Source organism: Cyrtonyx montezumae, unplaced genomic scaffold, assembly GCF_038088225.1.
Source record: "Cyrtonyx montezumae isolate F1298 unplaced genomic scaffold, pur_monq_1.0 scaffold_3, whole genome shotgun sequence".
Lineage (NCBI taxonomy): Eukaryota > Metazoa > Chordata > Aves > Galliformes > Odontophoridae > Cyrtonyx > Cyrtonyx montezumae.
The window spans coordinates 125380831-125406365 of record NW_027072034.1 but is presented as its reverse complement, the minus strand read 5'-3'; the positions used below and the strand labels follow the sequence as shown (position 1 = coordinate 125406365).

Here is a 25535-nt window from a genome sequence, read left to right as displayed (position 1 = left end):
TGGACAATGAGAAGAAAAGGAATTATCATGCTGTAGTAACAAGTATATTTGAGTCCATTTTGTCAGTTGTTGGAGATTAAGAAAGTTGTCTTCTTGGCATTACAGTGCATTAGCTGATGTGTGAAAGGAATGTCAAGGCTTGCAGAGCAATAGCACTGTGCAGGAGGAAGGAGATATAGAATATTTCTCTTCTGTTGTCTGCCTGGAGGGCAGCTAGCCATCCGTCAGACTGGAGGGTTTTACTGGTATGTCAATGCTAGCAAGCATCCATCTAAGCCAGCAGACCAATACCAATGAAACAAATACTGAAATAGTCTCTAACAAGATAAATAAATGCCTTGGTATTTAGGTGGGGATGAACTCCTTTTCTGAACAGCGCGATACCTCAGTTTCCCAGTGCCACAGAGTTATTTCATTTTATTATTGACAGACACTAACAAAATGTGTCTGTTATGGCTGAGAGGGAAGACCAGGAACTTCAAATGAATGCAAAAGAGAGAAAAGAAACAAAACAATCAGTACAAGTATGAAATCGTTTTTCTTTTGTGGTAGCTTTATTTTGGTGTCGCTTTGCTGATTTGAAAGGAGTTGTTGAAAACTTGGTGTAAATTAGAATCAGTCTTGCTGTTTTCTTCTGAAGATACTTCTTTAAATGAAAGTTTAGTCACTGCAGGAAAAGTCATGGCTTTCTTTACGGAGCTAAGAATAGGAAAGATCACTGTTTAAATTTAATGAATATTTCCCATTAAGTTCAGTGGTTTCACCTTGTAGCCTTTGTGTCTTCTTATAATGCTCATCCTTCTTTTGTATGGCAGACAGGAATTTTTCATGTTAGTAATAATAAATTGCAGTTATTCTATAAGAGTAGTATGATGCAAGCTTCAACTGAAGAAGAAAATTAAAGCATGTAATTTTGAATTAACTGGCAGTCTTCTCTTGATCACCATGCTTTGGATTTTTGCTTGATTTTTTTTTTTTTTGCTTGTTTTTGTTTGTTTGGTTTTGGTTTTTTTTTTTTTACTAATTGCAAAATTTTTTTTTCTATTCCCCTTTTGACAGGTACTGAAATATGTATGAGTTCTTTATTTGCTCCTTATAGTTCTGTGGCTGCTTTCTGTGAATCCTGAAGTAGAGTTACTGCTGTCAGGTTGTTCTCCAAGCTAACCCTACCTCGTGTATCAGTGATCAGGAAGATGTAGGAGATGTGTGTGCTGTAATAGAATTGCTGTCTATAAGCAAGTCTGAATTTTTCTTCTTTGGGAGAAGTCAATCCAGACACCATTCATCCCACCCAGTGTAGTACCACCTAAATCTGCTTACGCTGATTATGAATGAACATACTTTACAACCAGAAGTAACATAGCCAAATGAGAGGAGTACAACAGCCAGGCTAATTAATTAAGAAGCCAGGCTAATTAATTCAACTGGAAGAGAGCACCATGCTGATGTGACAGTATAGCTTCCAAATTTCTAGCTGGTTTGTACACAGGTTGCACTGAGCTTCTTGTAGACTTACAAGCTGCTCCTAGGCTCTTTCAGATATTTTTGCAATGGAGCAGTACTGTGTATTTGTTTATTCCTTATGTAAATTTACTGTTTTATTTCCAGACTGGTCAGTTTGAGTTTCTTCTCAGCCACCTTCTGTAAGATTTTACTAGCACCTGGATAGCCATGGGTAATATTGTCTTCTTGAACCTCTTGGCACTGAGAGTAACTTCCTGTCGTTCTATTTTTTTTTTTTTTTTTAATAAGATAGACAGTATGAAGATGATGGGAAGGTCCTCTTTATCTCTTACTGGATATTAAGCCAAAGTATTTCATCTTTGATTGCATGCAGAACCATTATTCCAGCCTGTGGAGCTGAAACAGGGCTGTCAGCAGCTCCAACCTCAGAAGGGCTGCTAGCAATACTGTGTACTAAAAGATGCCTTGTTTTTGCAAGGGGATTCTGAACCATCTGTGAACTTTCTGGTTGTTATGAAACAGGATTTCTTCAGTTCTCACCCCTTATGTAAATCCTTTTGTATAGTTTGACTTGTAAGATGTTCATACAAGAGTCTCTGTAATGAAAAGGTAAACAATATTTTTGTTAAAATCTGTGTTACTGCTTTGATCATGGTGTAGTAAACATGAAAAGTAGCATCAAGCTCAGCAGTAAATCAGCATCAAGGTATTTTAAAATCTATATTCTGTATAGATGACTTCAATTAAAAATACCAAATACTGTTGCAGAAATAACAATAATTAACAGATAGCAATTTTTGTTCTTACATTATTATTTTATTAACATTTCCTAAGTAGAAATGCTAGAAAGCTGAAATGAACAGTCCTATTTTTACATTTGTTATTTAAAATGTTTTTAATAATAGCTTAAGGCTTTGTCTATAAAAGCTCTTCAGCAAAATAACTTTCACAGGACGTTAATGTATTTTTTCTTTATTTTCAGATCTGTTAGCTGTGCCTAAACATCCCTATGCTGCTATGGAGAACTGGGGACTGAGTGTTTTTGTGGAACAAAGGATACTACTGGATCCAAGCATTTCTTCTATATCATACCTGCTGGATGTCACCATGGTCATTGTACATGAGCTGTGTCATCAGGTATTAGAAGTGTTCAGATATAAATACTATATATCAGAAACCATGAATTCCTTTTCAAAACTGAAATGAATTTGCACTAACAGTTGTAACTTTTATTATGAGTGTAGTCCAAATAATACAAGGATCTGTGAGATACGTAGCTAGAATGCAAAAACAAGGAAGTCAGAATAAGGATAAAAAATAAGCAAGTTCTTTGTTACTAATTTTATCTTCTGTATGATCTTGACCTATGTATTTTTGTGGTGTTTGATAGATTTTAAACATAAATAACTATAGAAAAGAATTTATTACAGAGCTATAGCAGAGTTGCACTAAATTGCATGTTCATGTCAAAAAATGCTTTGACTAAAATCAATTTGATAGTCTTACTCCTCTCACATACACACACACTTCCCTTTTCCTTTTTTTTTAAATTTGTTATTAACCCTTTGTTCACTCACTCATGATGGACAATTGAGTCTTTATATGGATTAGAAACCTTTTTATAAAAAATAAAAAACCCTTCGTAATAAATCTATATTACAATTTGTATCACATTTCTTCCATCTTATCTCCAACTAAACACATTACAAATGTTTAGTAATACTGGGTTGAATGCAAATGTTATTGAAGGAATGTGCTAGAGGGCCAGTAAACCCTTTCTTAAACTCATAGCAGGCATAATCATAGCCTTCAGGTTAAAATCCAACTGTGTAATCAGCATGGCTTACATCTGTGACTTTACACAGTGTTCTTTAAAATGCAGTGCATATTCTTAACACTTTCTGCAAATAAAAAGAACCATATAAAAGGGAGCCTTCATAATGGAGTTACGGTAGATGAACCTGGAAATAATAATGCTTGGTTCATATTCATGTTTCACATTAAATCTGCAGATGAATATTAAATCCTCAACTAAAACATGACATTTTAATTGAAAGTTATTGCTGGTTTGTTCTCAGTGTGATCATCTTATTTTGTTATATGCTCTTTATTGTGCAGTAAAATAGGGTAGCACACTGTTCAGCTAGAAAAATCACAGTGCCTTAGGAATCAGGTGTGGAAAATACATATTAGGTCATCAAATCCCAACTCTAGTTAGCATTACATTCTTCCATATAGTGTTTTTTTTCTAGTGCTGGGTTCAGTGTTCCTGATTGCAGGGTTTCTGCTGATTCCCTCAACCTTTTCTTTAACTGATTAAATCCAACAATTTATAACCTTTTCCTTGCATTCTGCATAAGTCTTCCTTTTTCCAGTTATGCTTTGCACTGCTGAAATAATTTCCTCTCCTTCCAGAGCAATTTATGCATCGTATGTGGGCAATTATAATGTCAATACCTTGCCAAGCTTATTTGTTTGATTTTCATTGAAACTGATTCTTGTTGAGCCTCTCTTACATTGCTTTGGGAATATCAGGAGATATTAAAGTTGGTGAAAGCTTTATTTGAGTTCATTTTATGGTAGCTATGTGCTCTTAAGTGACCTTAAAAGTGCAAATGAGAAGCTTACTTGTCGTCTGTTCTCGTATTACTTCCTGTAATGTTCACTTAATTAGAAGTATCTTCCTCTGTTTTTGTTGCTGCAGTTTCTGTTTTCGTACCGTGCATATCAAGGCCTTGCTCAGCTACTTTACTGGATAAATTGACACAATAGTTAATACTCAAAGGGTATAAGTACTATTTCTACACTTTTAGATGAACGATTGAGTTACAGAGAATATGGATCATTCATTTGCAAATAAACTTTAAAGGAAGAAACCTTCCAAAAATACATGCCACAGAACACTGATGTTGCCAAGACAGTATATATATTTTTTCTACTGCAGTTTCTTGAAGCAAACTATAACTCTGGCTCGCATAGAACAGGAGTATAAGTGATATTACCTTAGCTGAAAGTATATTGAACTTAGGCCAGATTGGATCCAAGATCTCTTGGCTCTGCTATTTAATTGTTAATTATTCAATTTATTTTTTGTTCTCTAGTGCATAGCCAAGTTTCTAAACTTTTGTGGTACAGGAATATTGCTTCACTCCTTTTTACATGTTGAAAAACAGAGACTAATGAAAATCTCTACTGGCATTCCACATCTCTAGATTTAATATATTTTTTGAAGATTTCAAGTAAGAGGAAATAATTTACTTATTTATTTCTAGAAATAAGTATAATAAGTATTGTTGTCCCTTGATATACTCTGTATGTCTCCAAGTTGAGTTTAAATATCTTAGTACAGTATAAAACTGTCCCATATGAGACCTTTGTCCTTTAGAGTAACAAAGCAATTGTTTTACTAATGGTATACCCGAGATTCAAAGAACTGGATAAATATTAAGAATTGGGATTGTTAATGTGACTGTTTAAAATTGGAATTCCCAAACCTATTGAGCGTTTTATGTGCATTTGGTTGTGAAGTGAAGTACAGAGAGGCATCATTGCAGAATGATTAAGAAATTCTGTGGTTGTCAAAGTATGCGTGCAAAGCATGAAAGAAAGAATTTTATGCCAGATTTCTTTACAGGTGACTTTGCAATGCTTGACTAGATTGTTATTTTAGTTACAAGTTTTAGGAAGGACATATTTAATGCAGCTAGCTTTAGTTTGATTATTTTTAGGCTAGTAGTGCTTGATATTACAGCTTGAATGTTTTAGAACACTTCAAGTATTTAATTAAAAAATTAATAATTGGCAGAAGGTGGAATATTTCAGCATTAAAGTCTTCCCTCTGAGCCCCAGAACACAAATGATGTATTACTCAATACACGTATATTTATAGCATCTTAATAGCTCTAAATAATTACCATAATTTATTAAAATAATTCTGTTAAAGTAGCAATGCATTTTATTTGCATATCATAGATCAACCCCACCTACAGCCTTTGAAGAAAAAGTTGTTTGAATTCAATCACCATAATTTTTTGTTAGTTCTCCACACCCCATCCTCCCTTTCCCAAGCACAAAACTTGCGTTGCAGAAGGAAAATTAAAAAACCTGAAGCCACCTTTTTTTTTTTCTTTTTTTTTTTTTTTGTTTTAGTAAAATGCATGGGAAGGAGTACCTTTTCTATAATGAAGATTAGTGTCTTTTATGTCAGGATGAACACAGTAGCTGAGGGAAATGAGCAATTTATGTAATCAATACACTTCATTTTTCTTTTCAAAAATGAAAAGAAATAGTCATCATCACTCAGGTCAAATAGTGTCCCTCTTCAAACATTCAAATAAATAAATAAATGAGCAATTACTTAAATGAAACACTTCACTTAACATTTCCCTTTCAGATGTGTAACACCTAGGAAGATAATTGTACAATTCTGCTTGAATATTGGTCTTCATTAATTGTGATCTCTGAGTCTATTCTCTAAGTAATATTCTCAATGATTTTCAAGACTAGTTAGGCAAATTTGTTATGTTTTCATTCTGGTATCGTATACTATTTTAATACCTGTTAAATGATTTTTCTTTAGATGGATGATTAAATGAAAACTTTCAATTGTATCATTACTAAGCGTGGTAACTTCCCAGAAGAATAAAGGAAATGCTTGATTGTGACATCAAGCATTGGGAATGCAGCAGAATTCTTATTTTCTACTTTTCAGCTAAGATGCCAAAGTTGGGTTTCTTCCTAAGTTTATTTATATCTAACTTTAAAATACTTCACTGTTGAACAAATAATTTTATAATTTGTTTTTACTTGCAAGAATTGTATTATGGACTTAATAACTTCTCTTGTTTAAATCTCTCTTAATAGTCATAGTATACCCTGACTGTTACTGGTTTCTAATCTCTTCAGCAGTTTTCTGGTAATTCAAGACATAAACACTGTGATGTTCTGTTTAACCATTCTAGCATTAGAAATCATTTAGATGATGTATTCTAGAATAATTTTCATACTACTCTGGTAACGTTACTTTAACTTTTGAAATTGTGCATTGTATACATAAACACATTTTCAGTAGTCCTTTACAGATAAAATTCTTAAGTTGAATTTCTATCTCGTTTGGTCCTGTAGAGAAATAATTTAATAACCTTTAACTGTGTTACGTTCAACTGTCCATTAAGTTTGTTTCACTTACCATGTGAATATGACTTTTGTCAACCCTATCTTTTATCCTGAAATTCTTCAGTTCCTTGCCAGTGACATTCATTTTCACATTTCGCTTTATTTTTCCTTCAAATCCTATTTACTGAACGTCGTGTGGCAGTCTGATAATCTCTGTTTCTGTGGTCTGTTCTTTGGAGCTCCTGTGTGTGTTCATTTCATGAAGGATTGTAGTCATGACACTGATCCTCCCTGGGCACTATTCTCCCTCAACAAAGATGTGTACAGAAGCAAGATCTTTCGTTGAGATGTGGGACAAAACCTTCAGATGTGCCAATCATCATGAAAAGAAACTGCTTATTTGGCCAACCCCATGTTCCTTCTTTTTCTTCTGTCACAAGTGTCAGCAGCAGTGCCTGCCCTCAGACATGTTGCCTCCCTCTGGAATACTTTTCTGCTCTCTTTCTGTTTATTATCAACTTAAAGCTACAAATAAGCTCAAAATTATCTCTGTTGATTATTAATTACTCCCTTCTTATAACATTTAAAAATAAGTTTGTTTCCAGGAACAGAAGTTTACTTTTTGGTGAAAGATTTTAGAGAGTCTGTGAAATAGCTTTCCATTATAAGTGTGTGTGTTTCTGCTCTTGTCACTTGTGTTAAGATATTCCAGTTTGCCCAGAGTCATTACAATCATTTATACAGAGTGATTTGTGAGCAGTAGAATTGATGAAGCCTGATTTCCTGCTTTTTTTTTTTGTTCCCATCCCTATTCCCAGTGATCACCCTATCTCTGACTAAAATCCTTATGACATCTGTGTCCTCTGCCATGCTGGGTTTGTGGCTACACCTCAGCTGAACTCTTTGTTTTGAGACGGCTGAGGCTTACCCACAGAGAGGGTTGCATAAAATGGCTTTCCTTAGGAAACTGGCCAATGAATATCAATAGTGTTGTAAACGTTAACGGGCAGACCTTACAGAGAAAGCAGTGCTAAAATTTAGAACCTCAAATAGGGAGGTTATGGTTCCAGTTTTTATATATTTATCCAATACATAATGAAATTTCCGGGTGTTGAATCAGCTTACTTGATCTAGGAACATTATTCTCTCTTTGTGTGGGTTAGTTCCTTAAACTGAGGTGAGCATCTACTTTAGATAAGTAAAGTAACAGCATGCACACTATCCTCAGTGCTTCTTTTCCCTTACTAGTTCTTTTCAAATATTATATTGAAGTAAATTATGTACATTCTGTAAAAAGGTTTAATTCATAGTAGTAATAACAACAGTATATTAAAAAAAATCTGCTTGTCCTCTGAATGGCAAATATAAACTACTGCTTTTATTGAAACCTATGAAGAACCTTCTCTGTAGAAGTGAGTTATATGCAAACACGATTTTCTGAAAGTTTTTTTATCTAAACTTTCTTTGCAGTGGTTTGGTGACCTTGTGACTCCAGTTTGGTGGGAGGATGTGTGGTTGAAAGAGGGTTTTGCTCACTATTTTGAATTTATCGGGACAGACTACCTCTACCCAGGATGGAACATGGTATGTTTGTTTTATTTTGTTAATACTGAAACTCCACTGCACGGTTTCTCTCCTGGTATACTCCTGCTCCTGTTATAGACAGGGACTGCTGAAAAATAAGAAATGATGCATGAAAGTATCAGATGTCCAATAAAGCAAAATCACAAGGTGTGAAATAATTTGAAAGCATTCCAAAAGTGTAATCTGCAATTTATTACAAAAGAAGTAAGGTCATGTCTCCCATAACCCAGTGTTAAAATAACTCTCGTCTCTTTGCCGAGAAACATTTTGGATTAAAGCAGTTATGATTTAATGTGGATGGTTTTTGAGAATAGACAGAATGTTGAGTTTAAACCAGAACAAAAATGTATAATATATGTTTGGCTAAAACATACTGTGAAATTGGAAATATATTTTCTTAGAATATTCTGTTCTTCTCTCTTTAAGTTTACCCTTGTTGTAGATGGGTGATCTTGTTTATATATGCTTTTTGTGCAGTTCAAATACTTTGCAGTATTTTAATATTTTCTTGTAGGTGTAAGTAGGAAACAGGAAAATAAATCTTCATCTGAACTGACATCTGTCTTGTATAGGTAAACTTAGTTGACCTGACTTTCTTTGGCTGTATTAAAACTCATTCTCTTAATCTTTATGAAAAACACATCCCGAATTACAATGTAATCATTCTAATTATGAATGCAATGGAATCTGGCAGTCCTTTATGCTATTAGCATAGTGAAATGTCGCAGATGACAATGTTTATACACTAAATTTTATCTTCAAATCATCCATCATTTGTTCTTCACATAATCACTTGAACAAATGCAGAATAACTGTTTTAGAAGTCATATGGAATGTAGAATATTTTCTTGAGATTTCTGTTGAATGAATGTAATATTCACTGTTATGTAAATGACATGCCCATCATTTGAAGTCCTTGTATATTATCAGGATACAGGCAAAACGAATAGGTTGAACAAGGTATGACTGTTAGACTTGGAAATCAGACACATGCTGCATAAATTAGAATTAGCTCAAGTAATATTCTGTACCTGAAAAAATACTGTTTTTTTTTCCCCCATATTAAAAAGAAGGTAGAAATAAACTTTTCATAAGTTTGGTTATCTTGACCTTTGATGTAAAAAAAACAACAAAACAATCAAACAAAAAACCCATACTGACATAATAAGTAATTAGAAAAATGGTTCTAAGATGAAATACTTGTTGAGTTAAACATTTAAATATGCTGCATTCTTTTGCAGAAATCAATATTCTGGCCTTTCAGCCTTAAACAGATTGTAAGAAGAGGAAGCAAAATCTACTGTAACTGGAATTTGGCTCGCTGGATGTTTTTGTAGCTGATATAAAAGTGAATTTGCTGTTTAGGTCATACAAACTTTTATTAAGTTGAACAAACAAAAAATGAGAGTTTATAAAATGAAAAGCTGTTCCAAGCAACTTATTTTTTTTTCTTTTTTTTCCAAAAATGAAGGATACAAGCTTCATAGTTCAGTTGCAAAAAGAACTACGAAGCTTGTTTTCTATAATATTGACTAAACAGAACAGTATTCCAACATTCTAGTTCATGTTTTGTCAGCAGTTATTCATACTTGTGAAATAAAAATAAAAGATGCTGTGGTGTATGATAATAGAGCTCTTTGCTTACAGAAAATGGAGAGTGCTATGCCAAAATGCTTTTCCTTTCAAATCAGCGGGAAAAGCTAGTTCATTTTTTTTGACTTGCAGTTTGGAAATTTTACTCTTGGAACTTTCTTAAAGAAGCCCATAAACTGAAATGTCAAATTCAATTTCATTTCTGTTTATTAGAGATTATTTGTCATATTTTCACTGAAGCCTACAAGCCCCAAAAAGGGCTTTTGTTTAGGAATGCAACCTGGACAGTATAGATACATCTGAAGTAAATATCAACAGCTTTCTAACTAAATTGTAGGAGGCTTATAGGCCAAAGACACGTAAGTTTTTACTGTTGAAATGTCCTAATACTAATAGCTCCTAATATTTTGCTGCTACTTGTCTAAAGATGCAACTCTTTAGTGAAGCTAAGTAATTTTTGTAGCATGCTTCTTATGTGAAATTTGTGGTTTTGGTGTCGTTTTCTTCTTCTCTACATTCTTTATCTTGCTTAAATGATTCTTTCTGTAAGGTTTTTAGTTTTATTGTTTTTCCCTCAATTGTTTTATTAACTCTTCTTTTATCAGAGGATAGATAATTAGATAGCAGAATTACCAATGAGTTGGTATGGAATGAGTTATTACACCTTATTGAGCCTTCCGGAAATGTCCTCAAGCATTTACATACTTCACTGGGATATGTAATCATAATGAGAAGGGAAGTCTAATTTCTAATAAACTCTTTTCATTCTTACATTGTGTTAAAATTTTGGGTAAACAGTTTCAAGAACAGAATGAGAAGGGTCATTCTGACACAGGCTTCTGTTATCTGGTGCAGTTAATGTAAGGTACATCGGAACTATCCTGAAGAAGTGGACAAAATTTTGCTAGTTTCAAAACAGAAAGGTGAGCTTTCTGTACTGAGATATTTCATGATTTCACCATGGGTCTTAATGTCCTTCTTAAAATTTACGTTAATTCAAGTCAAAACTAGAAAGTCTTCCTTCCCTCAGCTAAAAAATCCCAGCATGTTTCTTTTTACTTCTTGAAGGTGAAGGTACCTTCAATTTTCTAAGAGATGTATTGCTACTGCCTAGTCATTAGTCATTTGCAATAGTCTTCCCATTTCAGCCTTTTACCTTGTCTGTACCCCTAAATGAAGTGGTTTTTGAAATTTTTTTCTCAACTGTTTCAAAATCTTATTCTAAAGTCTCATTCTTCAAGGTCTTTGAATTTTAAAACATTGTTTTTGTGTTGTCAAGACTGTTTTATAAAGAAAGTTTGCACTGCAAGATGTTTTCCCCAATGATTAGAGAATATTGCTTAATCAATTAACCATGTCTTTAAGAGTGTCTTGACTGTTGCTGTTTCGTGGCTTTAAAATTCAGAGATGAGGTTTCTGTGTTGGAGGCATATTGTATAACTTTTTGGTTATCTCTTCATGCCATAAAAAGGAGTAGCAGCTGACTATAAAGTTCTTGAGGTGTGAGATCCTCTGACTTGTCCAAAAAAGAAAACCCCACCTTTGTGAAAGGTGCTTCTGCTTTTTTAGGATCAGAGAAAGGAGAAATTAAAATGAAAAATTATGCACTGCCAATTTGCTCTTTTTAGACCTGCCATTTATCATACATCTTACTCCTTTCAGAGGCCATACTGTAACTATATATTCCTTCTTCCTCTCTTGTTTCTGGTGTTATATTAAACTCCTTTGTATATGGTTGTGTAAAGGAAGGAATTCACCAGAGACTTTCAGATCCATGAATTTATTGACTGATCTTTTGCCTCCTTATTTACTAGTAGAAGGAACCATCATGTTTGTCCTTGAAATACTCTGGCACAGGGTTAGGTATTGAGGACTATGACAGCAGGAATTACTGACATGTAATTTTCCTTTTCATCCATCAAATGAGTGTCAAATACCTTAGCAGTCAGTACCCTGCTTGATGCTGAGAAAGCACTTCACAGAACCTCACTGCCTTCTATTTTTTTTATTTTTTATTTTTATTAAATGAAGGTTGGCTTTGGTGAAAACTTTACTTGGATGGGTGATGATGTAGTACATTTGTGATTGTTTTGAATCCCTTGCCTTCTCTGTCAGTTGAAATTCTGGGGTAAGATTGTCCACTTTCTTGTGTGCTTACTACTTTTACAGACAAGGATGGTCATGTTTGCCAAAGATTTTCTTAAACAACTGTGATTAAAAATACAGTAAAATTTTGTCTGTCTGGAGGGGCATCTTTCACTTTTCTTATAATGAATTGTACTTCATTCACACTGAAAGGTTCCACACTCTAGCTGCCTGCTATTTCTACAGGCAGCTGAAAATAATAATGTTGCATATCAACATTTCTGCTTTTAAAATGCAAGAAATTTCCTGTACCTGGAAAGTTAATAGAAAGCTATTTAACTAAACTTCATTTCATTAAGTACTTTGAATATCATGCAACACTCTGCCCAAATCCTCGATAAATGATCATAATTGCCTATCCTTCTTATTGGCATTGAAGTAATGAAAGCATATATTGTCATTAAACACGTGCTTATCTTTAATGTGCTATGTTGCTTCCTAAAGTATTTGTTTTCCCTGACAATTTTTAGACATTGGAGAAAATCAAAAAAATCATTATCAGTTTTGAAGTAGACTCAAGACGTACCTTTTTGATTTATTTCATTATTATTTTGGCAATTCAGATCTGAGCTGGAGCCTGCTTGACCCTTCTAACTCAACTATCATTCTGACTCAGCATTGAGAGATTCAATCTGTTGTTTTTAAAACTGCTTTTATCATTCCTTTTTTTTTTTTTTTTTTGGTTAAAGGCTCCCAATGCCTGTAAGAAGTAAGATTTTATTATTACGAGGAGTGTTTTGGCCCCAATAACTACTTATTGAAGTCAATTGTTGTATAGTCTTCTGTTGTAACTCAGAACAGGGGAAGGTTTCAGTGTAAAATTAAGTAGTATCTCAAGTAGAATTGACTTTGTAAGGAAAAAAAGAGGTATGTCAAGGTAAACTGTAAGATGTTCTGGCTACTTATTACCTGTTCTTTTTAAGTATAAGAGATCAGAAATCTTTATGCTAAATTTAGCTTATAACAATGAAAATAAGTTTTAATCTTCAAGTGATCTTTCTTAAATTTTCTTTGTATGCTCTGGCAAGGTGCATTAGTATTTGGAATTCTTAGCTTTAGATAGTTAAACTCTTAACGTTTAGAGATCAGACATAAATGAATATCAACATTTAGATGAAACATTAATTCAAGAGGTTGAGTACAGGTTTGGAGAATGTCAGTGCCCCTTCTTCATGTTGTTATTGGCTCATCTTGAGAAAGCAGTTGAAACTACATAATTATGAAATCTTTTAAGTCATGTGATTTTCATTCTCTTGAGTTCAGGGTTTAGATTCAGATTTCAGAAATAAACTTCGGTGAACTTGCTGTATTTCACATAATTTTGAATTTTTAACCAATTTGTCATCAGTAATTTGAGAAATAATGTTTTTGATAACTTTTACCTTCCATATAGGAGGAAGATCAAGGCAAGGACTCACTTTAGGGAAAATAGGAAATATAGTTGGTGTGGGAAGTTCAGTAGCTAAGCAATTAGATGTATAGCAAGAGGCATCCTTGTTGAAAGACAGCTTTTTGAATTCTCATGTGTTGTAAACGTGCTACCCGTTTTGTTTTAAAATTGTGTGCAGTATGCAGTTACTTGAAATACAAATGAATATATATATTTTTTGGAGTGTCTCCAAAAGATGGTTTGTGCCTTCAAAGCTCAGCTCACTTTCAGGATGGTAAAATCTAGGCATGCCATGCAAATTTTAGAGCACCTGAAAAATATTCTCATTAATTATTACCTTTGTCAGGTGTAGCTGGAAGTTGCCTCAACGTACCAAACATATCTCAAAATGATGTTTTATTTTGGTAATATTCACTGCTTAAGAGTGAGAGGATTTTTTCTTACAGATTCTCCCAATGTTGCACTGAAAGACAAACTGTACCTTGTTGCCTAACATTTTAAAATGCTATGGGGACAAATACACGAAGATAAAGTAAATCTGTGTTAATATCTTATTTTTGATCAACTCTTACTACTTTAAAGGCAACTACATACAAGATAGCAAAGCAGGTTCTTTGAATGAAAGAGTAAATGCAGTTTTCCTTAAAGCATTTTGGGTCAGAAGGGGATATTTCCTTTCATAGTGTTTACTGTTTTGAGCTGTGTCCTTCATTTCTGTAGGTCCATATTTGACAAAATGAGTCTGGTATACAACTGAATTAAAGTTATATCTGAAAAACAGAGTGGTGACAGGAATTGCAGTTGAAGTAGCTGGTGAAATTGCACAAAAACTCCTAGGTTATGTATCTGTACTATTTATGCTATAAATAGTATACTATAAATATATCACCTGGGGTCATGATTATCTAGTTTGGCATTTCATTAAAAAGAAAATATATCAGGAAAGAAAATTTGAAATGTAAGAGAGTTATAGAGATAGACATAGAACTGTGACATATTCATAGCTGATAAAGGTAGAATGTGCTGCAGGCCTCCTCCAACAAACTATGCACATAATTGAGGCACACGTGCAGAGATATAAATTAAAAAAGTTGTCTGTAATCTCAAAATACAGTTGAGGGGAGAGAGAGAGAGAGACTTGCAAGTACTCAGGAGACATCCTCCACTATGACAATGTAGTATTTGTAAATATATAGACAAGGGAGAGCTTCATTTTGGCCCCCACTGGATCTTTTCTGGCCTTAAGATATTTTTTTGAACCTGTGGCTTCCTTGCATATTATATTCCCTTGCAGCTTGTTAAGCTTCGCCCTAAAATGTACTGTATTAGAATTGCAACTTCCTGGTATTGTGTATGCTAGAATTCTTTGATTGCTTTCGATATTTGCCCCTATTTCTTTTTCCCAAGGGTGTACTTTCCCTATAAACCAAAGTACCACATCTTGCAAATGCTGATTTTTGTCAGGCATGAGAGATCACTCATCTCCTTTGTATCGCTGGTGGCTAGTAAAGTTTGGGTAAGATATTTTGAGCAAGTTTGACAGGGAAATTGTTTGCACGCTTGCACACCATTATTAAGCTTTATTCATGTAGATTTCTCAGTCCATACATGATTTGAGTGGCAGCCTCAGAACAAAGGCAGTGCCTTTAATATTGAGGCCTTTGATCTCTTCTGCATAGTAGTTATCAATTTTTGCTTTTATTGTGTTATTCCTTTTGTTTCGCTCTTGGATGTTTTCTTATTTTTCTTTTTTTTTTTTTTTCATTTTAATTATTTTCCCTTTTATTTCATACTAATTTTTAGAAATTACTTTTGTGACTAATAAGTATTACATTATTGTCCTGCTAACTAACTTGTACATTATGTCTCAATATAGTAATGTTAAATCACTCACAGCGATCTCTTTCCATTCCATCATTGTTATCCTGTTACACACAATCCATTTGTATTGGCTCTTGAAGATAGTCTTTTCTGTCAAAAAAAAAAAAAAAAAGGTTATTTCACAGTTTCTTTCTTTCCATTTAGAGATGGACTATTTGAATGGTGGTCAGCCTGTTGGGGAGGGTAGTACACAAAGAGTGACCAAATCCTTTCCATAAAACTTCCTCCTTGGAACAAGATGAAAACAAAACAATGGTTAAATAGTCTCTTATTTCTTCTTCTTATTGCTATACTTGCTGTAGGTACAATTTCTGACCATGTTATCCATCTCATTTTCCCCCACAGTAGTACAATTTGAATATTCATATTGTTTAAAAGTTGGCTAAGGAAGGGAAAATGCAGGGAAGGACTTGATGTTTCAACACAACCATGTACAGCCAAGATTACAAGTCATTCCTGTGAAGAGTCAGATACTTGAATCTAGTGACCACTGGTGTGTGGGCAATAATCTGAACGAGTAACTCTTCAAAAGGTGCATTGATCTGCTGTCATGGTTTTATGATTTTTGGTACTGGTATTCCACATCATAACATCATGTAGTGCATTTAGAGTTAAAGAGTTAATGCTCCAGCTCTGTGGATCATCGATAGTTCCAGGTATACCTGTCTCAGAAGAGAAGAAGAACTTCATTCCCCAGAGGACTTTGCGATGCTTTGCGTTCTTACGTGTTTACGCTCAGAGGGAAAGATAAAAACTGTCTGCAGTCACGGGACATTCTCTTTTCCTTTGGGATCGACTCAGCAGTGGGTGCTCGCTGCCGTCCGCCTTCAGCGTTAGCGTAAGGCCTTCGGTTTATCGGACACTCTCTCTTGCTCATTTTATTTGATTTATTAGCTTTAATTCCAATTATATTGTATTATATTGTGTTATTTTGCTTTCTGATATCTTATTTAGTAAATTAGCTTTCCTCCTCAGATCGTTGCCGCTGTTTTGTTCCTAGGCTCATCTCCCTTTTTCCCTTCTCCCTTTCCCCCTTCCCCTTTCCTGGGGCGTGGGTCCGTGGGTCCCCCGCACCAATTGTCACGGAACCGGGCCAAACCTGCCCGTAAACTGTTGACATTTTTGGCGCCCAACGTGGGGCACGACCAGCTGCCTTAGCCGAGCAGAGACATACTTTTAGAGTGAATCTGTCTCTCGTTAGCAGGCTTATCTGTACTGCAGGTGCTGTACGGCAAAACACGACCTTGAAGTCTGGGCGTACTGCCAGTTGTCCTGGGATATTTGTAAACTTTTTGGGTACTGCCAGCTAGTTTTAGAAAAGAAAAAAAAATGCTTTCTCTTTTTAAACTGGTCTTAAAGGGACTGCATTTCATTGGTTTTTCCCTTGTAATGCTCAGAACGTACTGGGACTTAATTAAGTTTGCCAGTCTGATCCATGGAGCTTGGTCTCTGTATGATAAACTAAAAACACTGATGGAAATACCTACCTGGCTTTTGTATTCAATGTTGCATTCAGTTCCAGAGGGAGTAACTCCAGATGAAGTTGCTAACTCTATGGAACTTGTGATTTTTAAACAGACTCCTGGCCACTCCTTTGAATTCATTATGCGTTTTCTGGATGCCCATCCAATGCTTGTTATGATTGTGGTATCAGTCTCCCTGAATGTACTTTTACTCAGTATTTGTATTTATAATATTTTGAGAAAACCTTCTCCAGAGCCAGAGAATACTGACTGGCAGGGAGTTTGGAGGGACTTAGGAGAGACTTTAGAGAAATGGGCATCATCGGTGTCATGGAACTTTTCTCCTGAACACCTGCAAGATCCTGAGAACTTAAGCAGATATTTGAGACAGGGATGTTGCGGCTCAAACAGATCTGAGGAGGCCCAAATTATTTGGGGTCTGGCTTATGCTTACCGGGCCTTATTCAATACTATCCCAGAGAGGCATAGAGTTTCTGAAATAGAGCGAGAGAGTCTCCGAGCCGAAAGGGACAGTTTCCTGATCCAGAAAGAGAGTCGTTTAACTGACAATCAGACTCTCCAGTCCAATCGAGACACCCTCCAGACCGAGAAAAACACCCTCCAGACTGAGAGAGACACCCTCCAATCTGAGAGAGACGCCCTCCAGACTGAGAGAGACACCCTCCAGTCTCAACAAGAAGCTCTCCAATCCAGTGTGGATGCCCTCCAGACTGAGAGAGATGCCCTCCAGACTGAGAAAGACACCCTCCAGTCTCAACAAGAAGCCCTCCAGACCGAGAGAGGCGCCCTTCAACCTGAAAGAGACACCCTCCAGTTTGAGCGAGACACCCTCCTGTCTGAACGGTACTCCTTCAGAACTGAGCGAGGTACCTACCAGCCACAATAGCCCCTGCCCCCCAGCCAGGTGGGGGAAAGGAATAATAGAGTGTATTGGACTGTGTGGATTCGATGGCCTGGCACATCAGAACCACAGAAATATAAGGCAGTGGTGGACACTGGTGCACAGTGCACTCTAATGCCCTCGAGTCACCAAGGGACAGACTTAATCTATATTTCTGGGGTGACTGGGGGTTCCCAAGAGTTAACCATGTTGGAGGCTGAAATAAGCCTCACTGGTAAAGACTGGCAAAAACATCCTATTGTGACTGGCCCAGGGGCTCCATGTATACTTGGTATTGATTACCTCAAAAGGGGATATTTTAAGGATCCCAAAGGGTATCGATGGGCCTTTGGAATAGCTGCTGTGGATGCAGACAACATTAAGCAGCTGTCTGCTTTGCCTGGCCTATCAGAAGATCCGTCTGTTGTGGGGTTGCTCCACGTGGAGGAGCAACAGGTACCGATTGCTACAAAAACGGTGCACAGACGGCAGTACCGAACCAACAGGGATTCCTTGCTCCCCATTCATAACCTGATTCGTCAGCTAGAGAGCCAGGGAGTGATCAGCAAAACTCACTCACCTTTTAACAGCCCCATATGGCCGGTGCGTAAAACCAGTGGAGAATGGAGGCTGACGGTAGATTACCGTGGCCTGAATGAAGTCACACCCCCACTGAGTGCTGCTGTGCCGGACATGCTACAACTCCAGTACAAACTGGAGTCAAAAGCAGCCAAGTGGTATGCCACCATTGACATTGCTAATGCCTTCTTCTCAATTCCATTGGCCACAGAATGCAGGCCACAGTTTGCTTTCACCTGGAGGGGCGTTCAATACACCTGGAACCGTTTGCCCCAGGGGTGGAAGCACAGCCCAACCATTTGTCATGGATTGGTCCAAACTGCATTGGAACAGGGTGGTGCTCCTGAGCACTTACAATACATTGATGATATCATTGTGTGGGGCAATACAGCAGGAGAAGTTTTTGAGAAAGGAGAGAGAATAATCCAGATCCTTCTGCAAGCTGGCTTTGCTATCAAGCGAAGCAAAGTGAAAGGGCCTCCACAGGAAATTCAGTTCCTAGGTATAAAGTGGCAAGATGGATGTCGTCACATCCCTACAGATGTGATTAACAAAATCACTGCCATGTCTCCACCCACTAGTAAGACGGAGACCCAAGCTTTTTTGGGTGTAGTGGACTTTTGGAGAATGCATGTTCCAAACTAGTCTCATTGTGAGCCCTCTCTATCGGGTGACGCGGAAGAAGAATGATTTTGTGTGGGGCCCTGAGCAGCAGCAGGCTTTTGAGCAAATTAAGCAGGAGATAGCCCGTGCCGTGGCCCTGGGGCCAGTGCGGACGGGACAGGATGTAAAGAACATCCTCTACACTGCTGCTGGAAAGGAAGGTCCCACTTGGAGTTTGTGGCAAAGAGCTCCTGGAGAGACCCGAGGCCGACCCCTTGGATTCTGGAGTCGGGCGTACAGGGGGTCTGAGGAGCGCTACACTCCAACTGAGAAGGAGATCTTAGCCGCGTACGAGGGGGTTCGAGCTGCTTCCGAAGTAATCGGTACTGAAGCGCAGCTCCTTCTGGCACCTCGATTGCCAGTGCTGAACTGGATGTTCAAGGGAAAGGTTCCCTCTACCCATCATGCTACTGATGCCACTTGGAGTAAGTGGGTTGCGCTGATTACACAGCGAGCTCGGATGGGGAACCTCAGTCATCCAGGAATCCTAGAAGTGATCATGGACTGGCCTGAAGGTAAAAAGTTTGGAACAATACCAGCAGAGGAGGTATCACGTGCTAAAGAGGCCCCACCATATAATGAACTACCAGACAATGAAAAGAGATATGCCCTGTTCACAGATGGATCCTGTCGCATTGTGGGTAAGCACCGCAGATGGAAATCTGCTGTGTGGAGCCCCACACGACGAGTTGCAGAGGCCACTGAAGGAAAAAGAGAATCAAGTCAATTTGCAGAGGTAAAAGCTGTCCAGCTGGCCTTAGATATTGCTGAACGAGAGAGGTGGCCAGTGCTTTATCTTTACACTGACTCATGGATGGTGGCAAATGCTTTATGGGGGTGGTTACAGCAATGGGAACAAAATGGTTGGCAACGGAGGGGTAAACCTATTTGGGCTGCTGAACTGTGGAGAGACATTGCTGCCCGAATAAAGAATATGGTTGTAAAGGTGCGCCATGTAGATGCTCATGTTCCTAAGAGCCGGGCAACTGAGGAACAACAAAATAACCATCAGGTAGATCGAGCTGCCGAAGTTAAGGTGGCTCAAGCAGACTTGGACTGGCAACACAAGAGTGAATTATTTTTAGCTCGATGGGCCCATGAGACCTCTGGCCATCAAGGAAGAGATGCAACATATAAATGGGCTAGAGACCGAGGGGTGGACTTAACTATGGATGCTATTGCACAGGTTATCCATGACTGTGATACATGCGCCACAATTAAACAAGCCAAGAGAATGAAACCTCTTTGGGGAGAAGGGCGATGGCAAAAGTATAAATATGGGGAGGCGTGGCAGGTTGATTATATCACCTTGCCACGATCTCGCAGTGGTAAGCGTTATGTGCTCACCATGGTGGAAGCAACCACTGGGTGGCTTGAAACATATGCAGTACCCCATGCTACTGCCCGAAACACCATCTTAGGGCTTGAGAAACAAGTCCTATGGCGACATGGCACTCCAGAAAGAATTGAGTCCGATAATGGAACTCATTTCAAAAATTCTCTTGTAAATACTTGGGCCAAAGATCATGGCATTGAGTGGATTTATCATATCCCCTATCACGCACCAGCTTCTGGTAAAATTGAAAGGTACAATGGATTGTTAAAAACCATATTGAAAGCAATGGGTGGCGGAACATTTAAGCACTGGGAGAAGCATTTGGCAGAAGCCACCTGGTTGGTCAACACTCGAGGATCCATCAATCGCGATGGTCCTGCCCAATCCAGATCTCTACCTACTGTAGAGGGAGATAAGGTCCCTGTAGTACATGTAAAGAACATGTTGGGAAAAACAGTTTGGGTCCTTCCAGCTTCTGGAAAGGGTAAACCTCTCCGTGGAACTGTTTTTGCTCAAGGACCTGGGTCCACTTGGTGGGTGATGCAGAAGAATGGGGATGTTCAATGTGTACCACAAGGGAATTTGATGTTGGGGGAGTGCGGTCGTTAATTCCATGTATATACATATATATGTTGTGTGTATTTAATGCATGTTAATCATTGTTCTTCTATACGTATATATCAAACATGATGTAGTGATGTGGAATAAGGGGTGGAATGTCATGGTTTTATGATTTTTGGTACTGGTATTCCACATCATAACATCATGTAGTGCATTTAGAGTTAAAGAGTTAATGCTCCAGCTCTGTGGATCATCGATAGTTCCAGGTATACCTGTCTCAGAAGAGAAGAAGAACTTCATTCCCCAGAGAAACATTTCAGTCTGTGCATCCGGAAGTTCAAGGAAGAAATGAACAGGAAGTAATGAGCATATCTTTTCTTTCTCAATGCAAGAGAATGTGGCCTTCCAGACTTTGGCTACTCTCAGCTCCAGGAAGGTGCTGAAAACAGGAAATGAAGAGGCTGGATGCCAGGTGGGCAGGAAAAGTGGAGTAGCTTTTTGCTTGCCTTTAAAGAAAGACACAGGCTTGAGTGCAAGTGTTTCTGTCCTTATTTCAGTCTTATTTCAGACTAGGATTCTGCTGTTATCCTACCAGCTCTTGCTCAGTGCACTGCCTTGTGCTTATCTACAGCTACTGACAGTTTACTGGTAAAACCCCAGAGACTCATCTGAAGCCCTCTTTCTGTTACAGGCAAATCACAGTCTTTGGCTTTTCTCTTGCAGCTGAACTCCCTTGGAGGAGAGCAATCTTGAACAACATTTTGTAATTGTTTCATGTTTAGCTGCAAACATGTCACCTACCAGGTTGACAGCTCACTGGCCTCATTAAATGCATTCCAAAATTGATTTTCTTTTCTGTGCTATGTGTTTCTTTAGTCTGGTAGATATCATGCTAAATCAGATCAATTCCACTGTACTGCATCAGGTAAAATAACTAGGGGATAAAAGGCCCCATTTCTATCATTATAAGCAATTTGGTCATGTGTGTTGCCCTTTTCCCCTTAATGTTCTGATATGACTCTAATAGCTGAAGTGGTGTTTCTTCAACAAAATGATTAAGGTGGTTTTAGTTTGTTTCTGCAGTTCAGTTTTCTGTTGTCTCTTCAAGCTGAATGCCTGCTCTCAACTGGGAAACTCTTCTCTCAGTATCTCCCTGGAGTTCTGCAGTTAGTCTTCTTTTGAAACCTACTCTCAGAGACTGTGTATTGAAGGGAAAAGGTGGGAATACTTTAGAAATTTTTATTTCAAAGAAATTAGCTTTATAGCTCAAAAAATCTTCCTAATTCATGCTAAAATGCATGCAAACATGTTTGAAGACACAGTTGATATCTCTGTTGTATGCCAGTGATATGGTCTGCCATAAATTTTAAGGAAAACTTTCTAGTTATGGTAATTTGAATTAACTGTGATGAATCTAAAATGCTCCCTTCCTGCTCGTCAAAGGCTAACATAAGAAAAAAAGATGGCACCACAGAAAACAAAAGTATATCCTTTGGTTTTTTAATATCTTACATATTCTTTATAGCTTCACATTATGCTCGTTTTTTTGATTCCACATTTTATACTCAAAGTATTCCTGTGTAATTAACAAATATCCTTTTGAGTAAATTCTGAAGAGCAACACTTGTACACTTGTTCATTAACCATGATATTCAGACATGAATTTTGGAGATGGATCTGTACCTGTGTGTTTTCGTACCTGTTACATATTATCCTTCTGATGAAATAGGTGTTCTGCTAGTAATAGAGAACGTGACTGAGGTGTAACCAAAGGATCTGCAATCCTTTCTACCTCAGTGGTTTTCCCCTGAGTGAGACTGTCATAATACTTATTTCCCTATGCTTTTTGTTTTCCCATAAAAAAGGAGTTACTAACTGTGCATGCCTGAGAAAATTTGGTAACGAACAATAATATGAACAAGACATTACTTTTCCCTTCACAAACCTTACCTCATGCAGCCAGCTGAGAACACTAAATGTGTGTTGGGTAATTGGTTTTCCTGCATCCTATGTTTTTAATTGCCTAAATATACAATCAACTCAAGGTACATTTCTTGTGCTCTAATGAATTTTAATGTAGAGGTTTATTTCCAGATGGATCAACATTGAAACAGCTCTTCAGCTTCTTATAAATATGATTTAAATTAACACATTGATACCTTAGTACCCAAGAAATTAAACATAGTTTATTATGTAATTGTGTGACTATTCTATCTGTGGACATCCAAATAGCTTTTGAGGAAAAAAAAAAAAGCAGAAAAAAAGCAAAACAGAAAAAAAAGCACCATTTTGTAGAGTACAGTATGGCACTAAGGTAGCATTAATTCAGGAAATGTTATACTTACATAAAGTTTGAGAAATATATCATTTCCAGGGAGTGAAAAATTCTTCCATAATTTTTTAATTCACACTTTGCATTTATTTGTGCCTTTAAAGACCAAGGAAATGAAGCTCTTATTTCCTGACACAGCATGTTGGAGTAGAGACATCTATATGAATGCAGTATGAGGACTTTTTACAGCATGTCATTTCTCAACTGAAAAAGTCACATCTACTTGTACTATAAAAGTGAATGCACCACAGTTCATAGAGTATATCTGAACATTTAATTAATGTTGCTGCCAGAGTAAATATGCAGCAGTTCTGACGTACCTCTGCAATACATATTTATAGAGGATATAGGAATGAATCAGTAGTATGTTAGATATTGTTTGGGTTTGCACCTGCCTCTGATGAAGCAGTGATTTTGACTATGTCATTTGACTTCTACATGTAGCTGTAGTCTCACTTGTAAAGAGACATAGTAGTGATTTTTTTCTAGATTGGAAACTGTGAAATAAAGGAGATAATGTTTGTAGAGCAAATGAGCTCTTGTGGAGAAATTGTTTCTTAATATGAATTATGGAAGATGCAGGTATTTGCTGTGACACTCTGGGCTCTGTTCATCAGTCTGTCCTATGCTGACCTGCTCTGTGAATTTGATACTGAGTCAAGTTAGTTAAATCTTACTATACCTTTGACATAACAATAAAGCCTTAATGATTGTATTTACTCATCTTTGTCAAAATCATTTGTATCTGTGTATGCAATAAGCTTCCTGAGTGCTGACCTGTAGCACCCATAGGTTTTTGTGATTGAAGACTGCTGCTTTCTCCTTTGTCCCTGGCCTTGGTAATTGGGAGTGAAGAGTTATGGTAATCAGAATTGCAGTTTGCACCTATAAATACATTTCAATTCACTTAATAGTCTTCAGTATTTCAACTAACTTATTTCTGCAAATGATTTCAAGTCAGAGGGATCTCTGATGCTAGAGTTAGTTCCTGTCTGTTCTGCAGACCTGTTCAAGATTTTAAGATGTGATGGTGGCTTATGTTCAAACCAGAAGGTCAGGTTTTAGTTAACTGTCACATAGAGGCTGCCTCTGGTAACCGTTGTCATTTCTATATTATTGTAAATGTGTATGTGACACTATTGCTTATGCTGCATTTCAGGAAAAGCAGAGATTTCTGACAGATGTTCTACATGAAGTGATGTTGCTGGATGGTTTGGCCAGTTCGCATCCAGTATCCCAGGAGGTGCAGCAAGCCACAGACATTGACAGGGTATTTGACTGGATCGCATATAAAAAGGTGGGTCTAATTAAACCTATCTATTTCTATATAGATTTGTCAGTAGCTATTAGAAAATCATATTCTGGCTGTAAAACAGATGCTCAAGGATACATTCATAATGGTTACTGCTACTTTAATTTATGTGGGATATGTTTGGGATATACTACAGCATATCACTACAGTTATTTTATCCAATGACATTCAATAGAACAGTGTTACTAAATGTTCTTTTAATTACTATTCCTTTTGTGGCAGTGTCTGAAACGTGTTAAATGCTTTAAAAAGCAAAAATATATGGAGTCTTCACCCTATTGGAACTCTTCAGAAAATTTCTCAAGTACTGAATTTAATATTTTTCCTTTTTTTTTTGACATATGAGATTTTTTTTTTTCTTATCAACAGTGAAAACAAGTCATTATGGAAGAGCAAGAGCAGAGGATTGGAATTCTGGTGTGGGGAAGGAGTATGTATTAATTCAGGCAATTTCAAGTTGTATTTCAGTGATAGGAATGATTCAACTAACTTTGGGACTTCTATGAAGGAGAGGGAGAGATGCACAATTCACCGAATCACATAATCACAGAATTGTAGGGGTTGGAAAGGACCTAAAGAGATCGTTGAGTCCAATCTCTCTGCCAAAGCAGCTCCCTAGCCCAGGTTGCACAGGTAGGCGTCCAGGCGGGTCTGCAATGTCTCCAGAGAAGGAGACTCCACCACCTCTCTGTGCCACTGCTCCGTCACTGCACTGGGAAGTTCTCATGCACGTTTGTGTGAAACTTCCTTTGCATCAGTTTGGGGCCATTTCCCTCATCCAGTCACCTCTCATCTCTGAGTAGAGCTCAGCCTCATCCCTTTGGACTTGCTGTTAGCCTGTGATCCAAAAGCTGGAGACTTCCATCATACCACATGATGATTCTCTGCTGTGTGGTTTGGTGTCTGATACTGTGCTTTCATTTCATGACTAAATGTGCTTGATGTGGTATGCAGATGCTGTTTCCTGCAGCTTTCCACTAGGAAGGTTGTACTGAAACTCTCTGCTCCAGACAGTAAGTCTTTTGACTGTTACCCTTGTAGTGGATAATATTTTCCTTCTGCATCATTAGCTGCCTAGCATCAGACTGTAACAAGACAGTTGCAGCATAACACTGACTTGCCTGCTGAGCTTCCAGTTTATCTAGCAGATATTTAGGGCTAAAAGAGAGTGTATTCTCTCTTGGAGTCACCAGTTATTCCCATCAGCAACAAATTC

General features: G+C 37.3%; 1 protein-coding gene across 1 annotated transcript in view; it reads left to right on the top strand.

Annotated features, from left to right (window-relative positions):
• The window catches only part of TRHDE (thyrotropin releasing hormone degrading enzyme), a 207013-nt gene that overhangs the window by 79684 nt on the left and 101794 nt on the right, over nucleotides 1-25535 (top strand). Inside the window, exons 4-6 of the mRNA XM_065741352.1 lie at nucleotides 2447-2601; nucleotides 8050-8163; nucleotides 24167-24304. Coding sequence (XP_065597424.1) covers nucleotides 2447-2601; nucleotides 8050-8163; nucleotides 24167-24304 — 407 coding nt within the window. The remainder of the gene's footprint in view (nucleotides 1-2446; nucleotides 2602-8049; nucleotides 8164-24166; nucleotides 24305-25535) is intronic.